The 21,712-nt window shown below is 38.9% G+C and overlaps 1 protein-coding gene across 1 annotated transcript in view; it reads right to left on the reverse strand.

Annotated features, from left to right (window-relative positions):
* Positions 1 to 18,046: 18,046 nt before the first annotated feature.
* TMEM229A (transmembrane protein 229A) overlaps positions 18,047 to 21,712 on the reverse strand; it is a 4,586-nt gene continuing 920 nt past the window's right edge. The window contains exon 2 of the mRNA XM_046668942.1: positions 18,047 to 21,712. Within this exon, the coding sequence (XP_046524898.1) occupies positions 20,627 to 21,712 (1,086 nt within the window). The 3' untranslated portion in view covers positions 18,047 to 20,626.

The raw sequence follows: 21,712 nt of genomic DNA on the forward strand, positions 1-21,712 counted from the left end.
AAAAAAAAAAAGATGCATATCTTGGGGTGGCCAATTCCAGTCCCCCACACAACAAAACATCTAATGATTAGTATACATGAGTCAATTTATGTTGAGGTATCTCAATTAGTGGCTTTTTGCTAAAGCATAAGCAATTTCTTTATTCTACCCATGAATTTTTGCAGAAAATATGTATTAAAAGCATGTTTCAAGGCAGTATTGAATATATCAAAACACTTCAATTTGATTTGTTTTCTTGCTTTCTTCTCATTCTCTTTTTTGAATTTTGTGCCATAGAAATGGGTAGATCCATTTGAAAAAAGAAATGTCATAAAATATAAAATCTAACTAACTTATTTGAACCTTAAAGCAGAGCATGAAAATATCTTGCTCTGAGACTACATTGATATTTGACTGATAAAAATACACCAATGAATTTTATTCCTAATAAATATTCCTGGAGTGAAGTAATATCCATATTTCACAAATTTTTAACAAGTGTTAGGAAAGAAACAACAGGTCCAAGACGGACTGTGCTTTTGTCACTGTGCTAAGCACCACGTCAGCAAACCAGGACTTAATGCCTAACCTCTTTGCAGTTCAGGCTCTCCCGGGAACGTGACCTTCAACCAGTCAATCTGGAATTACCTGGTCAGCTCTAGCGAGGTAATCTGCCTGATAGACCCCTGCCTTCCCCCATAGGAAGGTGACTTTGCCTGAAACAATCCTCTCCTTGCTAGAAACTTCCTTTTTCTGCCCTCTTCTGCATACAAAAGCCTTCCGTTTAGAACAGCTCCTCGGAGCTCCTTTCTGTCTGCTAGATGGGATGCTGCCCCATTCACGAATTTTTGAATAAAGCCAGTTAGATCTTCACATTTACTCAGTTGAATTTTGTTTGTTAACATAGGGCATAACATGTTAATTTAATCATTCTTTAGGAGCCACTGAACAATAAATACATTCAAGAAAGCAAGGACATTTTAAAAGAGGAAAGACTTACAAATTTCTGTTTGAAAATTTTAAGCAAATTACCTTAAGAAATGCTTGTCTGTTAAAAAATCTAAAAGAGTTGAGCTGTATAAATCACTTAATAAACCTTGCAAAGTAATCAGCAGAACCTCCAGACTAATATAAGAAGGCCGTTAATATACACTTATATGCATTATGTTTATATTTACCATTTATAGGTAGTATTATAATAAGACAATTTTATTTTTCTGTGATGTTTTCGTTTTAACCTGAATATCTTTTAACTCTGAGATAACAGATAAGACAAGTAGAAAACTGCAGTGTTTACGTACAACCGTAAATCCAGTCTGAGGTATTCTATCACTAAATTCTTCCCTCTTTTTTATTTGCACTTCTATAGCCTATGGCTAAATGGATTTTTCACTTTTTGTTTGGGCAATGTGGAAACAGGTCAGGTGGCAGGGCTCTCCCTTCTTAGAACTCCCATGCAGGTTGGTAAATTGTAGCACAGATCTGTCTGTAACAGGCTCAGAGTCAGATCATACGCATACTCTCTGGGGTAGAAAAATAGGGATCCACTGAAGGATTTGCAGCCATTAGACCTGGGGCTTCACCCAGCGCGTCTGTGCCTTCCTGGAAGTGTCCTTAACATAGCTCTCATCATAGTGCCTTCTTGCAAGCTGCAATTAGGAGGGGTATCTTACCTCTCTTGCTAAAAATACACACTGTGAAACCCAGACTGCAGGAGCCAGAGGGAAGATAATAGGTGGTGGGGAAGAAACAGACTCTGTGCCTTGCTGGGAAGCACTGTTTCTGCTTATTTTCTGACCCCAGGTCCTGGAACTTGCCAGCGCCAATCTTTAAATTCTGTTATTTCCTCCTGGGAACAGATTGAAATTGCCCAGACCTGCATTGTGTTTCGATTACTTCTAAGGCACTTAATTTGCAATTGCCAGTAGTTGCTTTGTGCCTCTCAATTGGTGTGAAAATATTAGGATTATTGTGCTAATTAAAATACCTTTTGACAGCTGCACTTTCTGGGGAGTGGGCCAAGGAAAGGCTCCTGGGCATCCCAGTGCCCCTCCAGGGAGCAGGTTTGTGACCTCAGATGGCCCAAGGTTAGTCAGTTTCCATTTAGACACCTTGAGGTGCTTCTCCAATCTCACCTCACCTTGAATAATAAGTTTACAAGGTTGTTAGGCACTTTTGTTAGGTCCTTAATGTCACCCAATATATATAAAGCATTTTTAAAAGAGGAGGCAAGCCAGCATCTGGCAAAGTGAATGCTTACTAAAATAAAAAAACAAGAAAAGTAAATCATGCAAGCTATCTGTTTTATGTAGAATACAGTAAAATCATGGGAATTTTTTACATGTGGCAGTTCTGTCAGTCTTAACACTACTGTGTTTTAAGACAAAAATATAAAGTCCTGGGGATGTAATGTATAGCATGGTGACTTAGTTAATAATATTATTGTGCATATTTGAAAATTGCTAAGAGAGTACATCTTCATCACAAGAATATTTTTTGTAACTATGTATGGGGACAGATGTTAACTAGACTTACTGTGGCGATCACGTCGCAATATATACAGAGAGCAAACCATTATATTGCACAGTTGAAACTAATATAATGTTGTATGCCAATTTTACCTCAGTAAAAAATATATAAATATAAAGAAAGAGAGAGAGAGAGAAAAAAAGAAAGGAAAGGATGAGTATGATGCGGTGTTGGATTTGCCACAAATTTATGACTAAAAATCTTTGCATCACAGTCCCTGCCACCCCTCTTTTGCCCTATCCTGTAAATCTCCAGAACCTACTTTGCAAATAACTCTCCCGTCTACTCTGCCACAGCCTCCACTCAGATCCTCAGCACTGCCCACCTGGATTATCACAGCGACCTCCTGGTTTCTCTGTCATGTACTATTCTCCCCCTGCTAATCCGAGTAATCTTTCTAAAATCCGTGTCTGCTTACAGATGGTTCCCTCTCTTGTTTCAGTTAACACTCAGTATCCACGGGATAAATCCAACCTTGGCACAGAAAACACATCTCCTCACAGTCTGACCCCTATTCCCAGCTCACCTGGCAGCCACTCTGGCCTTGGTTTCCTACCTCCCTGCCTCTGACTGGAATGTCCCATCTACTCTCCATTCTCATCCCAGTGAAGTCCACATGCTCCATCAAGGACAGAATCTGTGAAGGATGCAGTCACCTATCCACTTGTGGTTACAGAAAAAGGGTACTTAATACCTACTTTCACCAATGAAGCTGGAAGTTTGGCATGATTACTGTCAAATTTTAAAGGAAGTCTTATGATTGTGGAATTTTGTGATAAATAAATGTGTTACTTATCTAGTGGTTTTTTTTTTTTTTACAAAAACCTAACTTCAATAGGTAAAAGTGTACTTAAAAGTTTCTATTAAGAAGTGCCTCCTGGTACTTAAATTGAGTTAGATCTGGCCAGCTGGGTGGAGGGGAGGAAGGAGGATATCGCAGTTTCACACACAATTGAGAAAACACACAGCAAAGGCTAATGCCATCGTTAGTGTGCCTTATGGAATAATTTTTTTATCCCTGATAAATCCTAGCTAAGTCTCCCTCTCTAATTTGAGGCCAGTTTTTAATGGAAAGTGAACTGAAGAGTCAATTTACACATTGACACACTAGATCTTAGATTTACCTATGCAATCTCCGTGTGAAAACTTTATATCACCATTTATTTGATCAATTCAAGGAGGACTGAACACAAAAAGATAAGGTTAATTTACATTTGAATTTATGTGGATGCCAACAGGAACTGATTCCACAGGAAAAGGTCATTCATTAATCAAATAGTAACTGATCAGGGTGGAGCCCAGGGTTGGTACTGTATCTACATGCATGAATTCCACAGAGAGCACATGAGAGGGAGCAGGGAGTGTAGAAGGCCAATAACAGAAGAAAGACTCTAAAAGGAAAGAGGTGAACGAGGTTATGGGACTCTCAACAGCACCATCAGACACAGGGAAGGCACATCCTATTCTTTCTGAACAACACCGGCTTTCTTCACACCTTCCCTTTTGCTTCCTCCCACACACCCAAGGATATGTAAAACTTTGCACTACACTCGCTTCCTTCAAATACACCAGATCTCACATTTGAATTTCAAAGTTTTGGTCTCTCAAGAGCTTTACCATAAACTAATACAGAGGACACTGCTTTAATTTCAAACTTACACAGTTTATTTTTATCACTCTTTTATTTTCCATTTCTCCAATTTCCTCCCAGTTTCATAGGGAGAATTAGAAATGCAATGGTGTTAAGAAGAGCATTCCACAGTGCTAAGCTAAGGCCGGACGCACAGATGTATCTCCATCGGAAACCGTTTTACTCTTTGCTTAAAAGATTTATTTAGGTAAAGCTGCAGCTCAAGGTATTAAGATCATCCGAAAAACAGGTTATATCAAACTGTGAAAACTGCAGAACCATGTTTCTGAAGCTTACATCACAAACTCCCATTAAAGAGAAGAATCTTATCATGGATATAATTTTTATTATGAAACTGCTTAAATAAAATGAGCAAACAAAAATAGGAATGAAGCCTTGTGTTTATAGCTCTTACACAACTATAAAACTGAAACAAATCTATGCATTAATATAAAGCAAACCATGAGACAATAACATTAAAATTTTAATTTAATAGCATGGATGGTGTTGTTTTGCCGGAAGTGGATTACAGTTATTAGGTACAGAATAAGAAGATGTAGCTCCTGATATTGTGCTCTGTTCCATCTGTTTCTATCCACTTGTTCACAAATGTTGTATTTCCATAACTCACTAGTATTAATGCCTCTGAGAATCTTTTGATGTTATTGTTTCCCCAGGATAGCCAAATCTACTGAGTGATTACAAAAGCCAATTTTAATGAGATGGTACTAGATAACTCTATAAAGATATTGTTTTCTTCCCTTGAAAATAAATTTAGCATTTAGCGTTAACTAAATCTACTTTGGTTGGTCATCTAATTCAATCATTACTGCTCTTGGGGTGGGGAAGGTATTTTGGGTGCTGATGAAGTGAAGTGATTTGGCACTTCAGCGTGTAAGATGACTATGGTATACCTCCTCTGGGTTCAGTTCCCCTGTATTACCACGTACATTGTGATAAATCAATTTTCCAGTCATTTTCTTCATGTGCACTGTTGGGAAAACTTAATTTGTCTATTGTACTTTAAAGTCATTGCCCTTCCACCTGGTACAGCTGCAATAGCAGCCACAATAATGACTAGAACTATTAATACAGGCAATGATATGGCACTGCAGGACTGTGAGTATGGGATACAGGACTTAGTTACAGCACTAAAATGAAAGGCAAAAATTAAAGAAAAAAACAAACTAGCTTAGAAACTAGTGGATCCCCAAGAATAGGCCCACATTTTGGTGAGAAATACAATTGGAGAGGAACAGAAATGCTGCTAAGGGAAGCTCTTGTGATATAAACTTATGCATTACGATTTAAAATTACATCGCTCAATATTTATCTGATGAGAGATAATACACCGGTTGTAACTTTACCCCGAACAAACTTTCTTATCATGGAAAAAGAGCCACATGGTTTAACTGTGGCAAGTTGATCTTTTTGTGGATGAGCCAAAAAGAACTCTGAAGACATGGCAACTGCCATGGGCTGAATGTTGGTGTCCCCCTAAAAGCCGTGTTGAAGCCTGTTAAAAGATAAACTGAGACATATTAAAAATTTTAAGAGTTTATTTGAGCAAAAATTTATTCCAATCAGGCAGTGGTAAATTGGAAGTGATTAGGAGCACTCCTCCAACAGGAGCCGGGGGAAAGACATACAGAGAGAAGGGAAATTACTGATTGGCTACAGTTTAAAGCCTACGTGGCTGCTTGTGATCGGTTGTCCTTAGTGTTTTGATTTCGTAGCAGTGAGGCATTTACAAGTGTAGATTTTGGTTTGCTTATGTAGGTTGCCAAGGCATTAGAGCCACCTCAGTCTAATAGCTTCCTTGTTTGATTAATTTAATAAGCCCTAATTCCCAATGTGTTGGTATTTAGAGGAGGGGCAATTGAGTTTAGATGAGGTCATGAGGGTGGAGCCCCCATGATGGGATTAGTGCCCTTACAAGAAGAGAAAGAGCCCACAGCCCTCTCTGCCACATGAGGATACAGCAAGAAGGCAGCCTTCTGCATTGCTGGAAGAGGGCTCTCAGCAGAACCCCAGCCATGCTGGCGCCCTGATCTCCAGGACTGGCAGAAATAAATGTATGTTGCTTATAAGCCACTCAGTCTATGGTATTCTGTTGTAGCAGCCTAAGCAGACTAAGAGAGCAACTAACATCCTTTGGAGAATTTTTTAAGAAGGGCAGTTAGAGAGATGAATCCAAGTTTAGCTGATTGGCATGTAATAGCTGCTTCAGAGGAGCCCCAGAGTTTAAAGGAGAAAATAGATGTCAGAAGAAATGGTGGGTCTGTCGTTTTAGGTGGTAACCACCAATAGTTCTGGCAAAGAAAGTCAAAAGCAGATAGAGAAACCTGTTTGGACCTCTAGGGGCTTTCCTGGGAAGCGTCTGATTCCAAGCCAACTGATTAGGCTGTCTCTGTTCTACTCTGGCTCCAGGACAAACCAAGGTTGATAAAGCAATAATTGATAATGTTAGGCATTCAATGAACAGTCAGTAAGTAGTAACTAATATTATTTTCCATGAGACTTTTAATAAAGAGCTGCTTTAATTTCTCCTTCAATGTAATGACATTGGTATTTAAATAAGATTAGTTTAGACAGATTGGATTGTATAGAAATTAGGGCTAGAGAGATGAAGTATAAGACTGTTAAATTAGATTTCTATTTCTTCTGGAGGCTGAGGGATTGAAAAGAGAGGAAGATAAACTACAATTCCAAAGGAGATGTGAGAAGAATTGATTATTTACTGCAAATAAGGTATGCAAGAAGGAAGAACCCAAATTACTCTTAAATTTTGAGACTTTTTGAATAAATTTAAATCCTGGGCAAAAAGAGTGCTTTTGTTGTAGAGTTACCAACAGTAAGAAGCTTAGAGTGAATCACGGGATAGGTTGAATGTTAGTTGATACATTCAGGGCACTGTTTTCCCAAGCGTACTTTTGAGAAACCAAAACAAAGCAAAACGAACACAGCTCAAGAAATCTGTTTTGTACTGAAAAAACTGGGGAAGCACTGTATAGTATATACTATAAACTCTTGGAAGCTCAAGGGCAGTATTAGCTAATAAAATCTTGGACAAGTTCTACAGTAAAGAAACTTTTTGATGCTGTTTAAATCAGAGTTTTCTAGACTTATTTGAATGTGAAACATTTTTATTCTCAAGTGCTAACTTAGGGAAAAAGGAGCAACAAGTTCATTTTCTCTGGGGAACTAAAGAGAAGAGGATTTCAGTAAATTAGTTCTCGATGTAAAGGCTTTGAAAGTAAAAACAATCTTACGTATTTTCTTGTAGTAGTCCTTAGATATCAAAGCACTTTGTCTAATAATTTGAGTTATCCTAAGATATTTAAAACATCTTTAGTTCTGGATTTTTTTTCTCTGAATTAATTTTAATTTTGTTTTAACCGAACTCAACTAAAGTATTTTGAATATTAATTAAAGCAGAGCCAATAAGGAGATCACAGACCTAATTTTAAATGGGAGCCCTTCAGTGACCTTAACTATAATAAATAGCTTAAGAAAATATTTTTTCCAGTTTTTAATTTTCAAAGAAAAAATACGGTTTTATGGGTTGAATTATGCATCCCCCTCCCAAAATATGTTGAAGTCCTAACCCCAAGTACTTCAGAATGTGACCTTATTTGGGAGTGGGGTCATTGCAGATGTAAATAGTTAAGATGAAGTCATACTGGAGTTGGGTGGGCCTTTAATTCAATATAAAAGGTGTGCTTATGAGGAAACGGGAGTTTTGGACACAGAGACATACAGAGATAGGATGGCCAAGTGATGATGGGGGCAGAGATTGGAGCAATGCCTCTACAAGCCAAGAAATGCCAGATTGCTGGCAAACACCAGAAGCTAGAAGAGGCTGAAAGAATTCTGCCCTACAGATTTCTGAGGGAGTATGGCCCTGCTGACACTGTGATTTCCAACCTCCAGCCTCCAGAATTGTGAGACAATAAATTCCTGTTGTTTTAAGACACTCAGTTTGTGATACGTTTTTATAATAGCACTAGGAAACTAAAACATATGGCATAGAGCTGTGTTATTCCATATAGAAGCCACTAGCCACATGTGGGTATTTAACTTTAACTAGTTCAAATTAAATATAATTTAAAATTTAGTTCTTCAGGTAAACTAGATACATTCAGGCTGTTCAATAGTTACATGTGGTTAGTGACTGTCATATTTGACAGTGTAGATATAGAACATTTCTTATTGCAGAATGTTCTATTGGACAGCACTGGTATAGAGTAAAGTTGACTATCAAATTTTATTTATCGACATGTAACTGATTTAGTGAATGGGCCTATTCAAGAAAATTTGGTACTGGAAAAGAAAGTGGTTTTGTAGAAAGGCCTTTTTGAATAGATAACTTTAATCACTGACATTTTCCATTTTGAGAAGTTTTTATCGATGTCTTTGAACTATTTGGGGGCAGCAAGTTGACCTCTAACAGAATTTCTTACCATTAAGGTAACCATATTACCCCAGTGATACAATTTGTGAGGTCAAGTCTAAAAGTCTGGAATTTATTTATCTTCAAAAAGTCCACCTCATTGCTTCAACAAGTTTTCACTCAGACTATTTTTAGTATTTTTGGAAGGCTGATGATTTCTAACACCAGGGGTGACATAAGGGATGTGTCCCTTTGTTGTGTTTCAATTGAAGAAGGAACACACTGAACATTTAAATCTCAAACAGCAGCTCCTAAGGAGGCCACCATTTCCTTCTGATATTGTCTAAATAACCTGATTTGCATGCAGATTCCAAAATAATACACAATTTTCTGGATTAAAAAATTTTTTTTCATTTGGCTATGAAAACTAAGCACCTTGTTATCTATGTTTTCTATTTTATACCACCAAAAGCAGAACATCACATTGACAGGCATATCTGGAGTTATTTATAGATCATCTAGAAATAATATTAAGAATTCATGTTTCTGAAATGGAGATAAACACCCTATAAACTTAATGAAAAAGTGGTTACCCAATAACAGTGCTAATACATTGAAAATTGATTCTGTACTCTTGAGTAACACTGGTCAAATATTTTAAACACTAATCTCAAAATACATTCTATGAAATTGAGTGACTTTGTTCTAAGTATAGTTACCCTCTAAGGCAACACTCAACTCTCAGAAAGACCCGGAGACACAGTGTCTGTGATCAGATGTTTCCAGAGAGCTAATTTTCTGAGTAACAAGTAAGCAGACTCTGAAGAAAAAAATGAAAATGAGGGTGGGGGAGGACTCACTTAGAATCTGTGTACGAATGCCAAGAAAGGTTAAAATCAGGCATGGGTCAAACTAGAACTCATCCCTGGAGAGAAGCAAACCCAATGACGCCTGGATTATGTCGCATTAGAGAATAAAATGAAGAGGATGCTCCTTCTTTCTTTTTCAGATCTTCTTCTCTGCTGTCTCGTGATACAGCCCTGCACTTTCTGAGAGACAGAAAATGTTACCTAAAAAGTATGCTGAAGTGGGTCTCATTAATGTCCTTTTCTAGCTGTGTGGCAGATAAGTGTCATTGACTTCATCTATGAGCTGTAGATAATAATGATGATAATAATAATAATAAAATAATAATAACTATTACAACCATACAGGGTCATTGTGGAAATTAAAAGAGAATAAGTGCTATGGACTGAATTGTGTCCCCCCCAAATTCATATGAGACTGCATTTTTAGACAGCGCCTTTACAGAGGTAATTAAGGTGAAATGAGGTCATGAGGATAGGGCTCTGATCTGTCAGAATCAGTGTCCTTTTACGAGGAGACACCAAAGAGCTTGCTGTCACTCTGCCATGTGAGGATATAGCAAGAGGGTAGCCATCTGCAAGCCAGGAAAAGAGCTCTCACCAGAAACTGCTCCTGTTGGACCTTTATCTTGGACTTTTAGGCTCCAGAACGATGAGAAAATAAATTTCCATTGCTTAAGCTACTTGGTATATGATATCTCCACAGTGCACCCTAAGCTGACTAATAAAATAAGGTAGGGTATCAAGGATAGAGTCCACATCAGATTTGCTCATTTTTTAATCCTAGAGCATTCTCAGTGCCTGCTAATAGTAGATGCTCAATAAATCTTTACTGAATAAATGAATGATTGAGTCAATAATACAAAAGCTCGTCATTACATGTGGATTTGAATTATTTCTGAGTAGACCTGACTTCAGAAGCTTCCTCTGGGTTCTTTAACGGATTGAATAAATTGGGCAGACTGCAAATTCAGTGTAGTGCCAATCCGAGGTCCTTTTTCCCTCTCTACCCTTCCCTGTTTCCTCCATGTGTCTGTGAAGGTGTTTAGAGACTGCAACTTGGGATCCAGACTTTCTGGAGTCCACATGATGGCCCTACCACTTACAGCCTTATGCAAGATGGTAAACTCTCATGTATCAGTAATAGCATGTGTAAAAATGGAGATAATCGTAACTCCTTCCTCACCACATTGCTGTGAGAAGTAAACAAATTGATACTTAGGCTTAGAAGGCAAAGAGTGAGCTCTCATCAATGTTAGTAGTTAGCAATCATGCCTAATCATGCTTAAACCTGAGACCTTATATCCCCTTCCTATTTCATACCTTCAACCTCTGTCTTGGCTCCTTCCCACCAAGATTTGTATACAAACAAATCTCCCAATTACGAAGATAAAACTTCTTCCCTCACCCCTTACCCCTCTTTAGCTACAGGCCAGTCTTTGCCCTCTACTTCATAGTCAGACTTTTCAGACAAGTCATTTATGCCATTGTCATCCGTTTCTCAGGTTGCACTCCTTAATATACTTCAGTCTGACAGCCTCTCATCTCTGCCTACCCTCTGCCTTCCTGAATATCTTGGAATACAATGGTCATTGATTCTTATCTCATTCTGCTTTAATTTTAAGCTGAATTTGATGATACTGAACACGTCCTCCTCCTCTTTCTCTCTTCTTATCGGCGATACCGCATTCTCTGGATTCTCTGGTTCTCCTGCCTACCCGACCATTTATTCTCACATCTCTTCCAGGCTTCCCTGCTTCACTTACTTTGGGAGATCCTCGAGGCTTGGAGTCTGCATTCACTTCTTGGGAAATTGCATCAGTTTCTCTCCCTCAACTTGTGCAATCATCCTGTCACCACATATCATCTATTCTGACACTTAAACATCTCTCAAATCTCTGTGTTTTAGTCCATCTTTACCATCACAATCCTTGTCTGGCTCACCGTCATCTCTCACCTGTTTCATATAACAGCCTCATAACTAACTGGTCCTTTTCTGCCTCTAATCTTATCCTCTCTGATCTCAGTTTTCATCAAAAAACACAAAGTGGATCAGTCCTTTGCCTGCCGAAACCCCTAAGTAACTTGGCAACACTCTTGGGAAATGATCCCCAAACTCTAGTGTGCCCATAATGCCTCAAGACCTGCCTCATGCCTACCCCTCTGGCTTCAGCTCTCTCTCATCCTTCCACCTCTCCTCCACTAGACGCAAAGGGCTTTGAGTTACTCAGTGCTCCCTTGCCAGGACTTTGGGCACGCTGGGCCTCCACCTAGAACCTCCCCACCACGTTCTCCAGTCTAGGTGGTGCCCTCTTATTTCCTCCAACAGCATCTTTCTGTAACACTCATACTGTTATTTTAAAATCTGTATCCTTTGCTCCATGAGAAAAAGAATTACCTGTATCTTATTTATCTTTTAACACACAGTACACATTCAAATATTTGTTGAATAGATGAATGAATAAACTGTCTTCAATTTTTCTTATGCTCATTTTTACTCCATTGGTTCAAATGCTGTGATCTGTATGATGGTTAGTTTTGTGTGTCAACTTGGCTGGGCCATGGGATGCTCAGATATTTGGTCAAACAATATTGCGAGTATTTGGTGAGGGTGTTTTCAGATGAGTTTAACATTTAAATCAATAGACTGAGTAAAGCAGATTATTCTTCCTAATGTGAGTGGGGCTCATCTAATTAGCTGAAGGCCTAAACGGAACAAAAAGACTGACCTTCTCCGAATAGGAGGGAATTCATCCTGCCTGACTGGCTTAGAACTATGATATGGCCTTTTTCTTGTCTTCAGACTTGAACTGAAACATCAGCTCTTCCTGGATCTTGAGCCTGCTGGTCTTTGAACTGGAACAATACCATTGGTTCTCATGATTCTCAGGCCTTTGGAGTAACTGGAACTACATTGGCCCTCCTGCGCCTCCATTTTGCCCACTCACCCTGCAGATCTTAGGACTTGTCAGCCTCCATAACTGTGTGAGCCAATTCCTTATAATAAATTTCTTTAATATATATATATAAATACACACACATGCTATTGGTTCTATTTCTCTGCAGAACCCTGACTAATACAATCCACCAAATAATATTTGGAGTTGGAAATCTAGCAAGAAGTGAATCAAATTCTTATATAATAAAACATAAATATTTACTACCTGCCACTAGCAGCAATTTTCTAAACTTAATTAATTTTATATTTTATTTCATTTCTCTATTCAAAAGTTGCCAGAATCCAGAAGGTTATCAGCAAAAATAATGATGAAAATCAAGAGGCATCAATAAGCCGTGGAAGGGACAAATCCGTTTTTAGGGGAGTGGCATGTAGTTACATGCTGCCAACTAGTTCATGTGCATGTCAGTTTTTTAAAAATCCATATTTCAGAAATACTGTTTTAAAGAGTAGTTAGGTTCCCCGAATAGCCCAAATTTTCAAACCCATAATGTAGCTAAACTCTCCTAGAGAACTTCCTGAGTTCTGTGCCTGATGAAAGAAATTGCTGAGCAGAGCAGGGAAGAATGTGAGAAGATTAAGCAACTCCTACCTCTTTTTCTAGGCACATGGTGGGTCTTATTTATGTTCTGTAAATAAATGTCCACTTGAAATCTGGCGGCATCCCTAATTCCTGCATCCACTGTAGAATTATAGCTGACGTGAGAATTGAGACAAGTTCAACACAAAAATGTTTGAGCACCGCCTCTTTTGGTCGGTTCTTTGCTTAGTGTCAAGAAAACACATATGTCTGCTCCCAAAAGAAGAGAGTAGAAAAATAGGAGGAACAAAAGAAATGAAGAGTGAATTCAGTGGCAACTTTTCTGTTCTTCACTCTCCTTGCCTTCTTTTCTCTCTAACTCACTTTCAGGTCCTACTCAGGGGAGCATGGGAATAGCGCAGATCCATGCCAATTATTTTTATGTGAATGTTCAGGTGCTTAAAGAGGATCACCGGCTTACTGGCAGTTTAAAGGAAAGAGACTTAGGGCATTTAGAGAAATGAAAATTCAATGGAAATAATGATGTGATTGAGCAGGTAAAAAAGCTAACAGTGCTCAATGTTTTTTCCCAATTGCAGAAATAAAGCGTCTAGATCAAAGCAGAAAATAGTTTAACCATTGTATACTTTGTTATATATTGCTGAAACATCTTGGAGATTTAGACTGGAGTAAGACAGTTAAGACAGAATTGGAAGCTTTCCTCAAACCTTTGGTCCTCTGTTTGTCTATCGATGGAAAACCTGGAAGAATGAGTGAAAGTTACGGATGTCGTCTTACTGTCAAGAACTTTCTAGCAACCAAAGCTATAGAATAAGGAAATGGGTTGGCCTGGGACATCTCAGTAAGTATAATGATCTCTGTCATTGGAAGTGATCAAGAAAGGATAGGACGTCTATCAAAGATAACATAGAAGGAATTATTCTATTGGTTGGAAGTTGAATTAGATGACCTTTGGTTATCTCCTCAAGATCTAAACTATGATTTTAGATTTTAATAAGTGGTACACTGTTTACCTGTGCATTGGGCAGACACTTCAATGACACATTATTAAAATTTTATATCATGTCCAATAATATCATGACACAAAAAATAAACTTAGAAATTTTGATGAATAAATATTAACACAATAAAGTGTACATTTTGGTCCCCAACCAAGCCCAGGATGTGCAGTATTTCATAAATATAAAATTTTATTTGTAATTCAAATCTTATATGGTAGAAAGACCTAGAATAACATTCATAACTCTGAATTATTTTAGCCATAGAGAAACAATGCATGGGCTCTTTAGGGCTATTTAACACTACTCCTTTCACTATACAGTATCTTCTGTTTCTGCCTTTATTATTTTTTTGTTTGTGTTTTGTTTTGTTTGCTGAAAATATCATCATTACAAGCAAGTACAACAATAAATTTTGTTAAACTCTTGCTTTTAAGTACTTGGAAACTGAGTGCTTGTTCTGAAGTACTCCAGGGAATTCTTTTATTTATTCTTTCTTCCTGTCCATTCATTGTTTCTAATAAAAGGTTAAGACTAAAATAATTCTCCTTCAGAAATGTACAAGAGCATATTTAATTTAGTTTTCCTTCTCAAAATTTAGTGGGTAATCAAAACGATATGACAGAAACTTTCTGCATGTTACTCTCAATATTATTTTTCTCTAACAACGACTTTTCAAATATTTAAAGTTCCAAATCTGAGATCTTGTAAGACTAGTTTTATTTTCATCATAGATATTAATAATATGTTAATAAAATATCTTGTATATAATACAAATGTCTGTTGGAATCCCATCAAAAGTGAGGCTAGTTTTTTCCTTAATATAGTAAGTCTAAGGTTTTTTTGGATGAGAGAGTTAATAATCTATGGCATCTTTCATCCTTCCTGGCTAGTTATTTGCTTCTGTGACACCTATGGCCTCTCAACTCCTTTCTTGATGCGGCTGTTGAGGTTGGCCAGGGGAAGCTCCCAGGCAGCTCTCCCGGTTGATATTCTGTGGGTAACCCTGAGCAGCAGCCAAAGGCCCTTCCTGAGTTGAACCAGGTTGGCACTCAATGACCCAAGTCGGTTTCCTACTATTTAATCTTTTGCTTCTATACCTGCAGCCAATTTTTTTTTGTCTGAAGTAATTTTAATTACTCTCATCGTTCTCAAAGGCCCGCTGCTTAGACTCAGTGAAGGAAGCATCATCCAAAAAGATATGATAAGCAGACCATAAGTATCATGGCAAAAGAATGAAACACTGATTTTTTTTTTAATGAAAAAAAAAAGTTTCTTTGAAAATGTTTCCTTGCGGTAAACAAGCAGGATGAGTGGTATATACAAGCTCCTGAAAGCTTTGAGAAGCCTTCCTTCGTGGGTTGACAGTGAGGTTCATCAGCTCAGCTGTCAACAGGTTGTCCCTCACTTAGTCTTTGAGTGAAAAACACAATTAATACCATCATGAATAGTCCACACTGAGTTGAGAAACCATCTATCAGAGATGCAAAAATTCCTGCTTTGGATGGAAGGTTGGATGTTATTAACTTTCATGGTTTCTTTTAACCCTTAATTCTCCTTAATCATGGTAAAGATAGATTTTTTCTAAATGAGAAAGTTGTCCATGTGACTTTTGGATTCTAACAGAATTGTTAAGAAGTGAGATGAAATTAAACTGTTCTGTATTTCAAAGATGAGCCTCTCTCTCTGCCTCCCCCCCACCCCCACACCTCTCTCTTTAGTAGCTAACTGATAAGTCGACCATTTCTGCAAAGGGAATTTTAAAATTAATGAAAAAAGTCTCTATATTTATGTTCTCTTTATATTAAGAGAAAAAACCTCTCTATATGCATCACAGGTTAATGCACAATTTGGGCTGCTAGTGACTGGAAGCCATTGCCTGTGTGACAGCTTCATGCCTCAGTGTTAAAAATTAGAATGAGGCCAATTCTAGTGAATAGAGGTCCACAAGGACAATTGCTGTTTTTGTTGGTTCCTCTGGTACCAAGTCTAAGAATAGAAAAAACCTGGCAACACAACAGAACCGTCTTTTACTGCCATCTTTCCCTTCAGCATAAACTGGGGCTTGTGTTTACGGAGGGAGGTGAAAGGTATTTCTTCTTACTGTCCCTCAGTAAAGGAGCTTAGATCAATTACACTGGTGGAACATATATTGGAGGTAGTATATTTAAAATTAATTTAAAATGTTAAAGGTTTTTAATGCCTTTTAATATAAGCAATAATTGATTTGTTAAAATGCTTTCAGATATTAGATACAATGATTTATCACTCCGAGTCTGTATTATAACTTCCTTTCCAAGTATATTGATTTTTTATGCATTTTGGAAGAGGAAATAGAACGAAAGAGTTTACCAAAATTCTTCTTCACCATTCTTCTTAAACAGAATTGGGTTCATCATGTGAACAGAGACTATTTCAAAACAGTAGAAATTTTTTTTCCAAAGTGGTAGGATTAACAAATTAGAAATATTTCTTAAACAACAAAGGACAGGTCGTATTTTTCTAAGCTGTGTTTTGCTGGGTTGAAACATGAAATGTCAAATATTTATAATATTCAAGGGGCTGGCCTGGTGGCATAGCAGTTAAGTTCCTACTTTTGTGGCCCTGGGTTCGCCAGTTGGGATCCTGGGCACAGACATATGAAGCCATACTGGGGCAGGTGTCCCACATATAAAATCAATGAAGATGGGCACAGATGTTAGCTCAGGGCCAATATTCCTCAGCAAAAAGAGGAGGATTGGCAGTGGATGTTAGCTCAGATCTAATCTTCCTCAAAAGAAAAAATAGTACTATAATGTTCAAAGTTAATTACACTGAGTTATTAAAATATCGGAAATATTGAAATGGATTATGAATCTTATTTGAGATTTTGTATAACATAGGAACTTCTTCTTTTTTTTTTTGAGGAAGATTAGTCCTGAGCTAACTACTGCCAATCCTCCTCTTTTTGCTGAGGAAGACCGGCCCTGAGCTAACATCCATGCCCATCTTCTTCTACTTTATATGCAGGACACCTACCACAGTACAGCTTTTGCCAGGCGGTGCCATGTCTGCACCCGGGATCCGAATCAGTGAACTCTGTGCCGCCCAGAAGCTGAACATGCGAACTTAACCGCTGCACCACTGGGCCAGCCCCTAGGAACTTCTGTATTTGTTGTTAACATGAAAAACTTAAAAGGTGTATTTCACTTTAGATTCAGAGCCCGAATAGAATTGATTTAAAATTTAAAGCACTTCTAGTTAGAAATTTCAACATTGTATAAGTTAAAAATGGAGCAAAAACCATATTTGTTACTCTTTTTTCTCCATGTTTTTCTATTAAGAATTTTCTTATATTCTAAAGTGTTTAATCAAACTCAGAATAAATGTCTCTGCGAAAAATTTAATTTTAATTTTGAGGCTGTTTTGCTCTTACAGTCACTCATTCTGAGTACTATACTAAGCGTATAACAATAATTATATGTATTTTTCCTAGCTTGTGATATGAAGTATCTTGCATTTTGGTGTATTTTCTTGTACTCAAGATTATCTGACTTCAGATGAGGAACTCTATTTCAGCTCCCCCTTTGAATATAAAGACCATCATCTGAGGATTAGAACTAGGCTGGCTGTCAGTTATACATCTGCTATTAGCGCCCTTGTTATTTTCCATGGAACAAAAAGGCAACATGAAAGAGTGTTTTTGCTACTAGTGTCTGGCTTTTATACAGTTACCGTTGTAACTGTGATAGTGGAAGGGAAGAGCAATACAGGCTGTATGGTGAAATCCACAGACGACCCAAAATCCCAGTGGTCTGTAGACAGAGGCAGGGCAGCACTGCTGTTAAGAACAGACACTGGGGTCCAGCGTACTTGGATTCAAGTCTAAATGCTCAATAGCTGTATGACTTGGGCGGTTCATTGTTCTTTGGGCATCAGTTTCATTGTTCTCATCTGTAAAATGAGGGTTGTTAGAGGTGTAAGTAAATGTGTGTGTGTGTATACATATATATATAATATATATATATACACTTAAGGTGTATATATATGTTAAAGGTATATATATAATATATGATACGTATATATTACCTTGAGAGAGATATTTACTTAAGATTATACATATATCTACTTAAGATATATATGATATATATATTTAAGATATGTATGGATATATACACATATTTACTTAAGATTTTTATATATATATAATAGAGCAGTTATTGGCAGGTGGCAAGAGCTACTTAAATATTAAGTATTATTATGTTGCCTTATCATTTCTATATCTGAACTACTACTGAGTAACAAAATTGATTGATCTGATGGTGCTTTCCTTTCTCCGCTTTTTCTTTAAAGGTTCAAAGTTGCAACAAAATGTCACTTTTAAGAGGTTGAGTAAACACAGAGCGAGGAGCCTTAGAGCAAGGTGCGGAGTTAATAGAGGGATCATCACTTCTTGAATACATATGAACCAGCTCTTTGTAGAACTAGCAGAGGGCCTGTTAATGGGCTTTTGTTTTAAGGATGTGGATTGATATTCTAGGGAGAGGACTGATGAGAGCCCTCCTAACAACTACTACTAAAGCCTATTACTAAAACTGTAGCCTTGCAAATAAGTAGACTCTGAAATAAATCAAAATGCTAGAACGTAAGCTTCACGTAGACAGAGATTTTGTCTGTGTTGGCTCACTACTCTATCTGCAGAGTCCAGGCAAGTGCCTGACAAATAGTGGGTGCCCAAGAACTATTTCTTGAACGAACTGAATGAATGAAAACCTTGACCTTTCTTTTGAATAGGATTAACATTAAAAGCAAAACCAACAAAAATATAGCAGGCTTTCCCACTTCCTGACAGATTTCTGGCCTGAGAATGCTGGTAAGCAGGTGGGCAGGGCTGAGGAGCAGCATGTGATGGGCATGAGTACAAATCCTTACATGTAGCAAGTATTTAGAAGTCATGAATTTGGTTAAGTAGTCACAGGAACGTGTGGTGTGGAGTGGAGCCACACTTAACTCAGATTCATGCGCATGTCACATGTGAATTACAAATATTCTGTTGAGCATCTGCCTAACTTTAATGTCTACACTCACACTTTTTTCTCCCCAGGGTTTTCAGAAATCTTTTACCTGTGATCAAATGTCATAAAGTGACACTTTTCTTAAGTGATATTCTCTGCATACATTTAGCTTACTTTTAACAGTTTCTACTCAAGCTTTGATGGGGTAAAATAATGTTTGACATGATCCATTTTACAGATGGGGTTGATTACACAACATTACTTATAATTTAACTCACCTCAGATAGTGGATTAAGATAATATAACATTCTTAGAACTATGCCTGATTTAAATCTAAATACATATCTGTGTTTACTGCCATAGCAAACATTCTTTTAAAAGACAAAGAAGTCCCTTTTTATAGCATAGGCGAGCTAATAATTTGAATAAGAAACAATTCATATTACACATTGTAAGTTCTCCTAATTATCTTTGTAATGAAAACTGAGAAGCTATTAGTCATCCTTAGCTAAGCCATACTCAATTCTACTTGTTTTTTCTAAACATAATAAAAACAGCAAACAACCTTAAAGTACATTATTAATTGATTAGACATGTTTTCTTAAAATGGTTTACATTGCCTCATTTAACTTTGGAGCTTCCAGACGTTAATAATGAGTCATCAAAAAGCTATCATTGATTTATAATTCGCCTTACCACATCAGCCTTGGCCCAAGAACTCTGTGTGGGCCCAGAAGGAAAAAGAAAAATGTTTACAAGTGAGCCATGGCAGAAATATGCTGAAAACATATATCTGTATTCACAGAAAACAATTAGGCCTAACACAATTAGGGCGAACATTCAGGTTCATTTTATTCCAAGGAACGTTTCTACTCTTGAAGCTCCCTGTGGAAAAGAGTCCTTACCCTTAGAACACTACTGAGGGTGCTATAATTTCGCTTGGCCCTTGGACATGTAAGGTAAACGTTTTACATTATTGCACAGTAACAAAAATTGACAGCCATAGAAAACACAGGATCTGATCAACGTTAACACAATGGATGCTTAAGGCTAAACCACACTGGAAAGTAATCATTTCCACATGGAGATCAAATATCTTAACACAGTGTCATCTGTCGGAGTTGCTAGAAAAGGTTTCTTATGTAAAAATGGATTCGTAGGATGTCTTTTCACATTGGTCAATTTCTTTTCACATGTGTGCTAGACGGAGGCACTTTAAGAGCTATTAACTGTAGTTTCAGGAGTACTCGACACTGAGTTTCAGCAGTTATTGGGAAATATGGCAAGGAATTAAAATGAAATTGGATTAAAAAGAAAGTCAACAAATCATCAAGTCAGAAAATTTCCCCAAATCTTGTAAAAATCACTAGTCTCTGATTCGAAGAACTTCCTCACCAAAAGAAAAAAAAAAGATTAGTAGCTATCACCCTCCTATGCCCAAGTAAGTGAACACTGCAGCTTTCCGATGTTAAGGTATAATGGTCTTGCTGTTTGGGTTCATAAGTGTTTTAAATATTGACGAGTTAAGTACTTTGAGTTACGTTTCGAGTAATATTTCAAAGTATTATATTATGCATAGGTTCCAAATAGTTAGAAAACTAAAATGTCGAATAAAACATGGAAGAATTTAGTAAAACGTAGAAAAATTAAAAGGCTAAAAAAACCATCACTCCGTTTTAAACGTGTAAAAATAAGTCGCATTCATTCGGGGGAATCAGTGACCCTTTTTTGGGGGTCTCAGTTAGTTGGTAGGTACTGCACCCCCCACAACACGTTGGAAAGTAGGTCCTGGTACACGCTCAGGAATATCCAGCCAGGTAAATACATCAGGGTGATGAGGCCCATGAAATTGAGCGGGTAGTGCGAATAGTCCCAGGAACAAGCGCCGCAGGTGCGGAGTCCCAGACCCCAGGACAACTCCCACACGTAGATGAAGATCACGTAAATGGGCACCCTCTTCCAGGTGCCCCAGCCGCGACTGTAGTGGAGGTGGACGTAGAGCTTGTCCACCAAGAAACTGCAGCTGCCGTACATAAAGAAGGACCAGAGCGACGTGTGGCCGCTGGCTGCCCCGTCCCCCTGCCCCAGCACGTTAAAGAAGAAGGTGAAGAAGATCTCATCCAAAAAGCCGTGCATTCCGAAGAAAAGAAAGCGGAACAGGTCTGGCAGCCCCTGGCCGGGGGCTCCCCTGGCGCCCCTGGGGCCGCGGGGTCGTCGCCGCCGGCCACTGGCCGCCGCAGGGGCGCGGGTGCCCAGAGGGGCGGGGGGCGCGCCCCGCCGCTGCTGCGGCTGCTGCTGCTGCCGCTGGTACCGCAAGCGCAGGAAGCGCTTCAGGAACACTTGGCAGTGGTAGAGCGCCAGCACGTACTGCAGCGCCAGGTCCAGCGGCCCCGGCGCCGCCGCGCCCCCCGGCCCGCCGCCCAGGCTGAGCAGCAGCGCCTGTCCCGCCAGGGTCTGCAGCCCCACGTGCGCCGAGGGGTACAGGAGGAAATTGAAGACGAAGGCGCTGGGGCAGCGCCGCTGCTGCAGGTAGACCTTCTCCAGGGCGAAGTGGGTGAGCGAGTGCAGGAGGCAGCGGTAGGGCGAGGAGAAGCCCAGCATCCGGAGGTCCGGGCTGCGGGCGAAGCGCCGCGCCGAGGACTCGAGCACGTCCAGGGTGATCCCGTGCATCCCGTAGAAGTAGAGGCGCATCCAGGCGGGCAGCGCGGCGCCCTTGGCCGGAGCTTCAGCGGTGGACAGCGGCTCCGGGCGGCCGGCCGCTGCCTCGCCTCCCCGCCCGCCGGGGGCCCCCGGGCGCCGCGCCGCGCCGCCCCTCCGCGCCGG

The sequence above is a fragment of the Equus quagga genome, chromosome 8, assembly GCF_021613505.1.
Source record: "Equus quagga isolate Etosha38 chromosome 8, UCLA_HA_Equagga_1.0, whole genome shotgun sequence".
Taxonomy (NCBI): domain Eukaryota; kingdom Metazoa; phylum Chordata; class Mammalia; order Perissodactyla; family Equidae; genus Equus; species Equus quagga.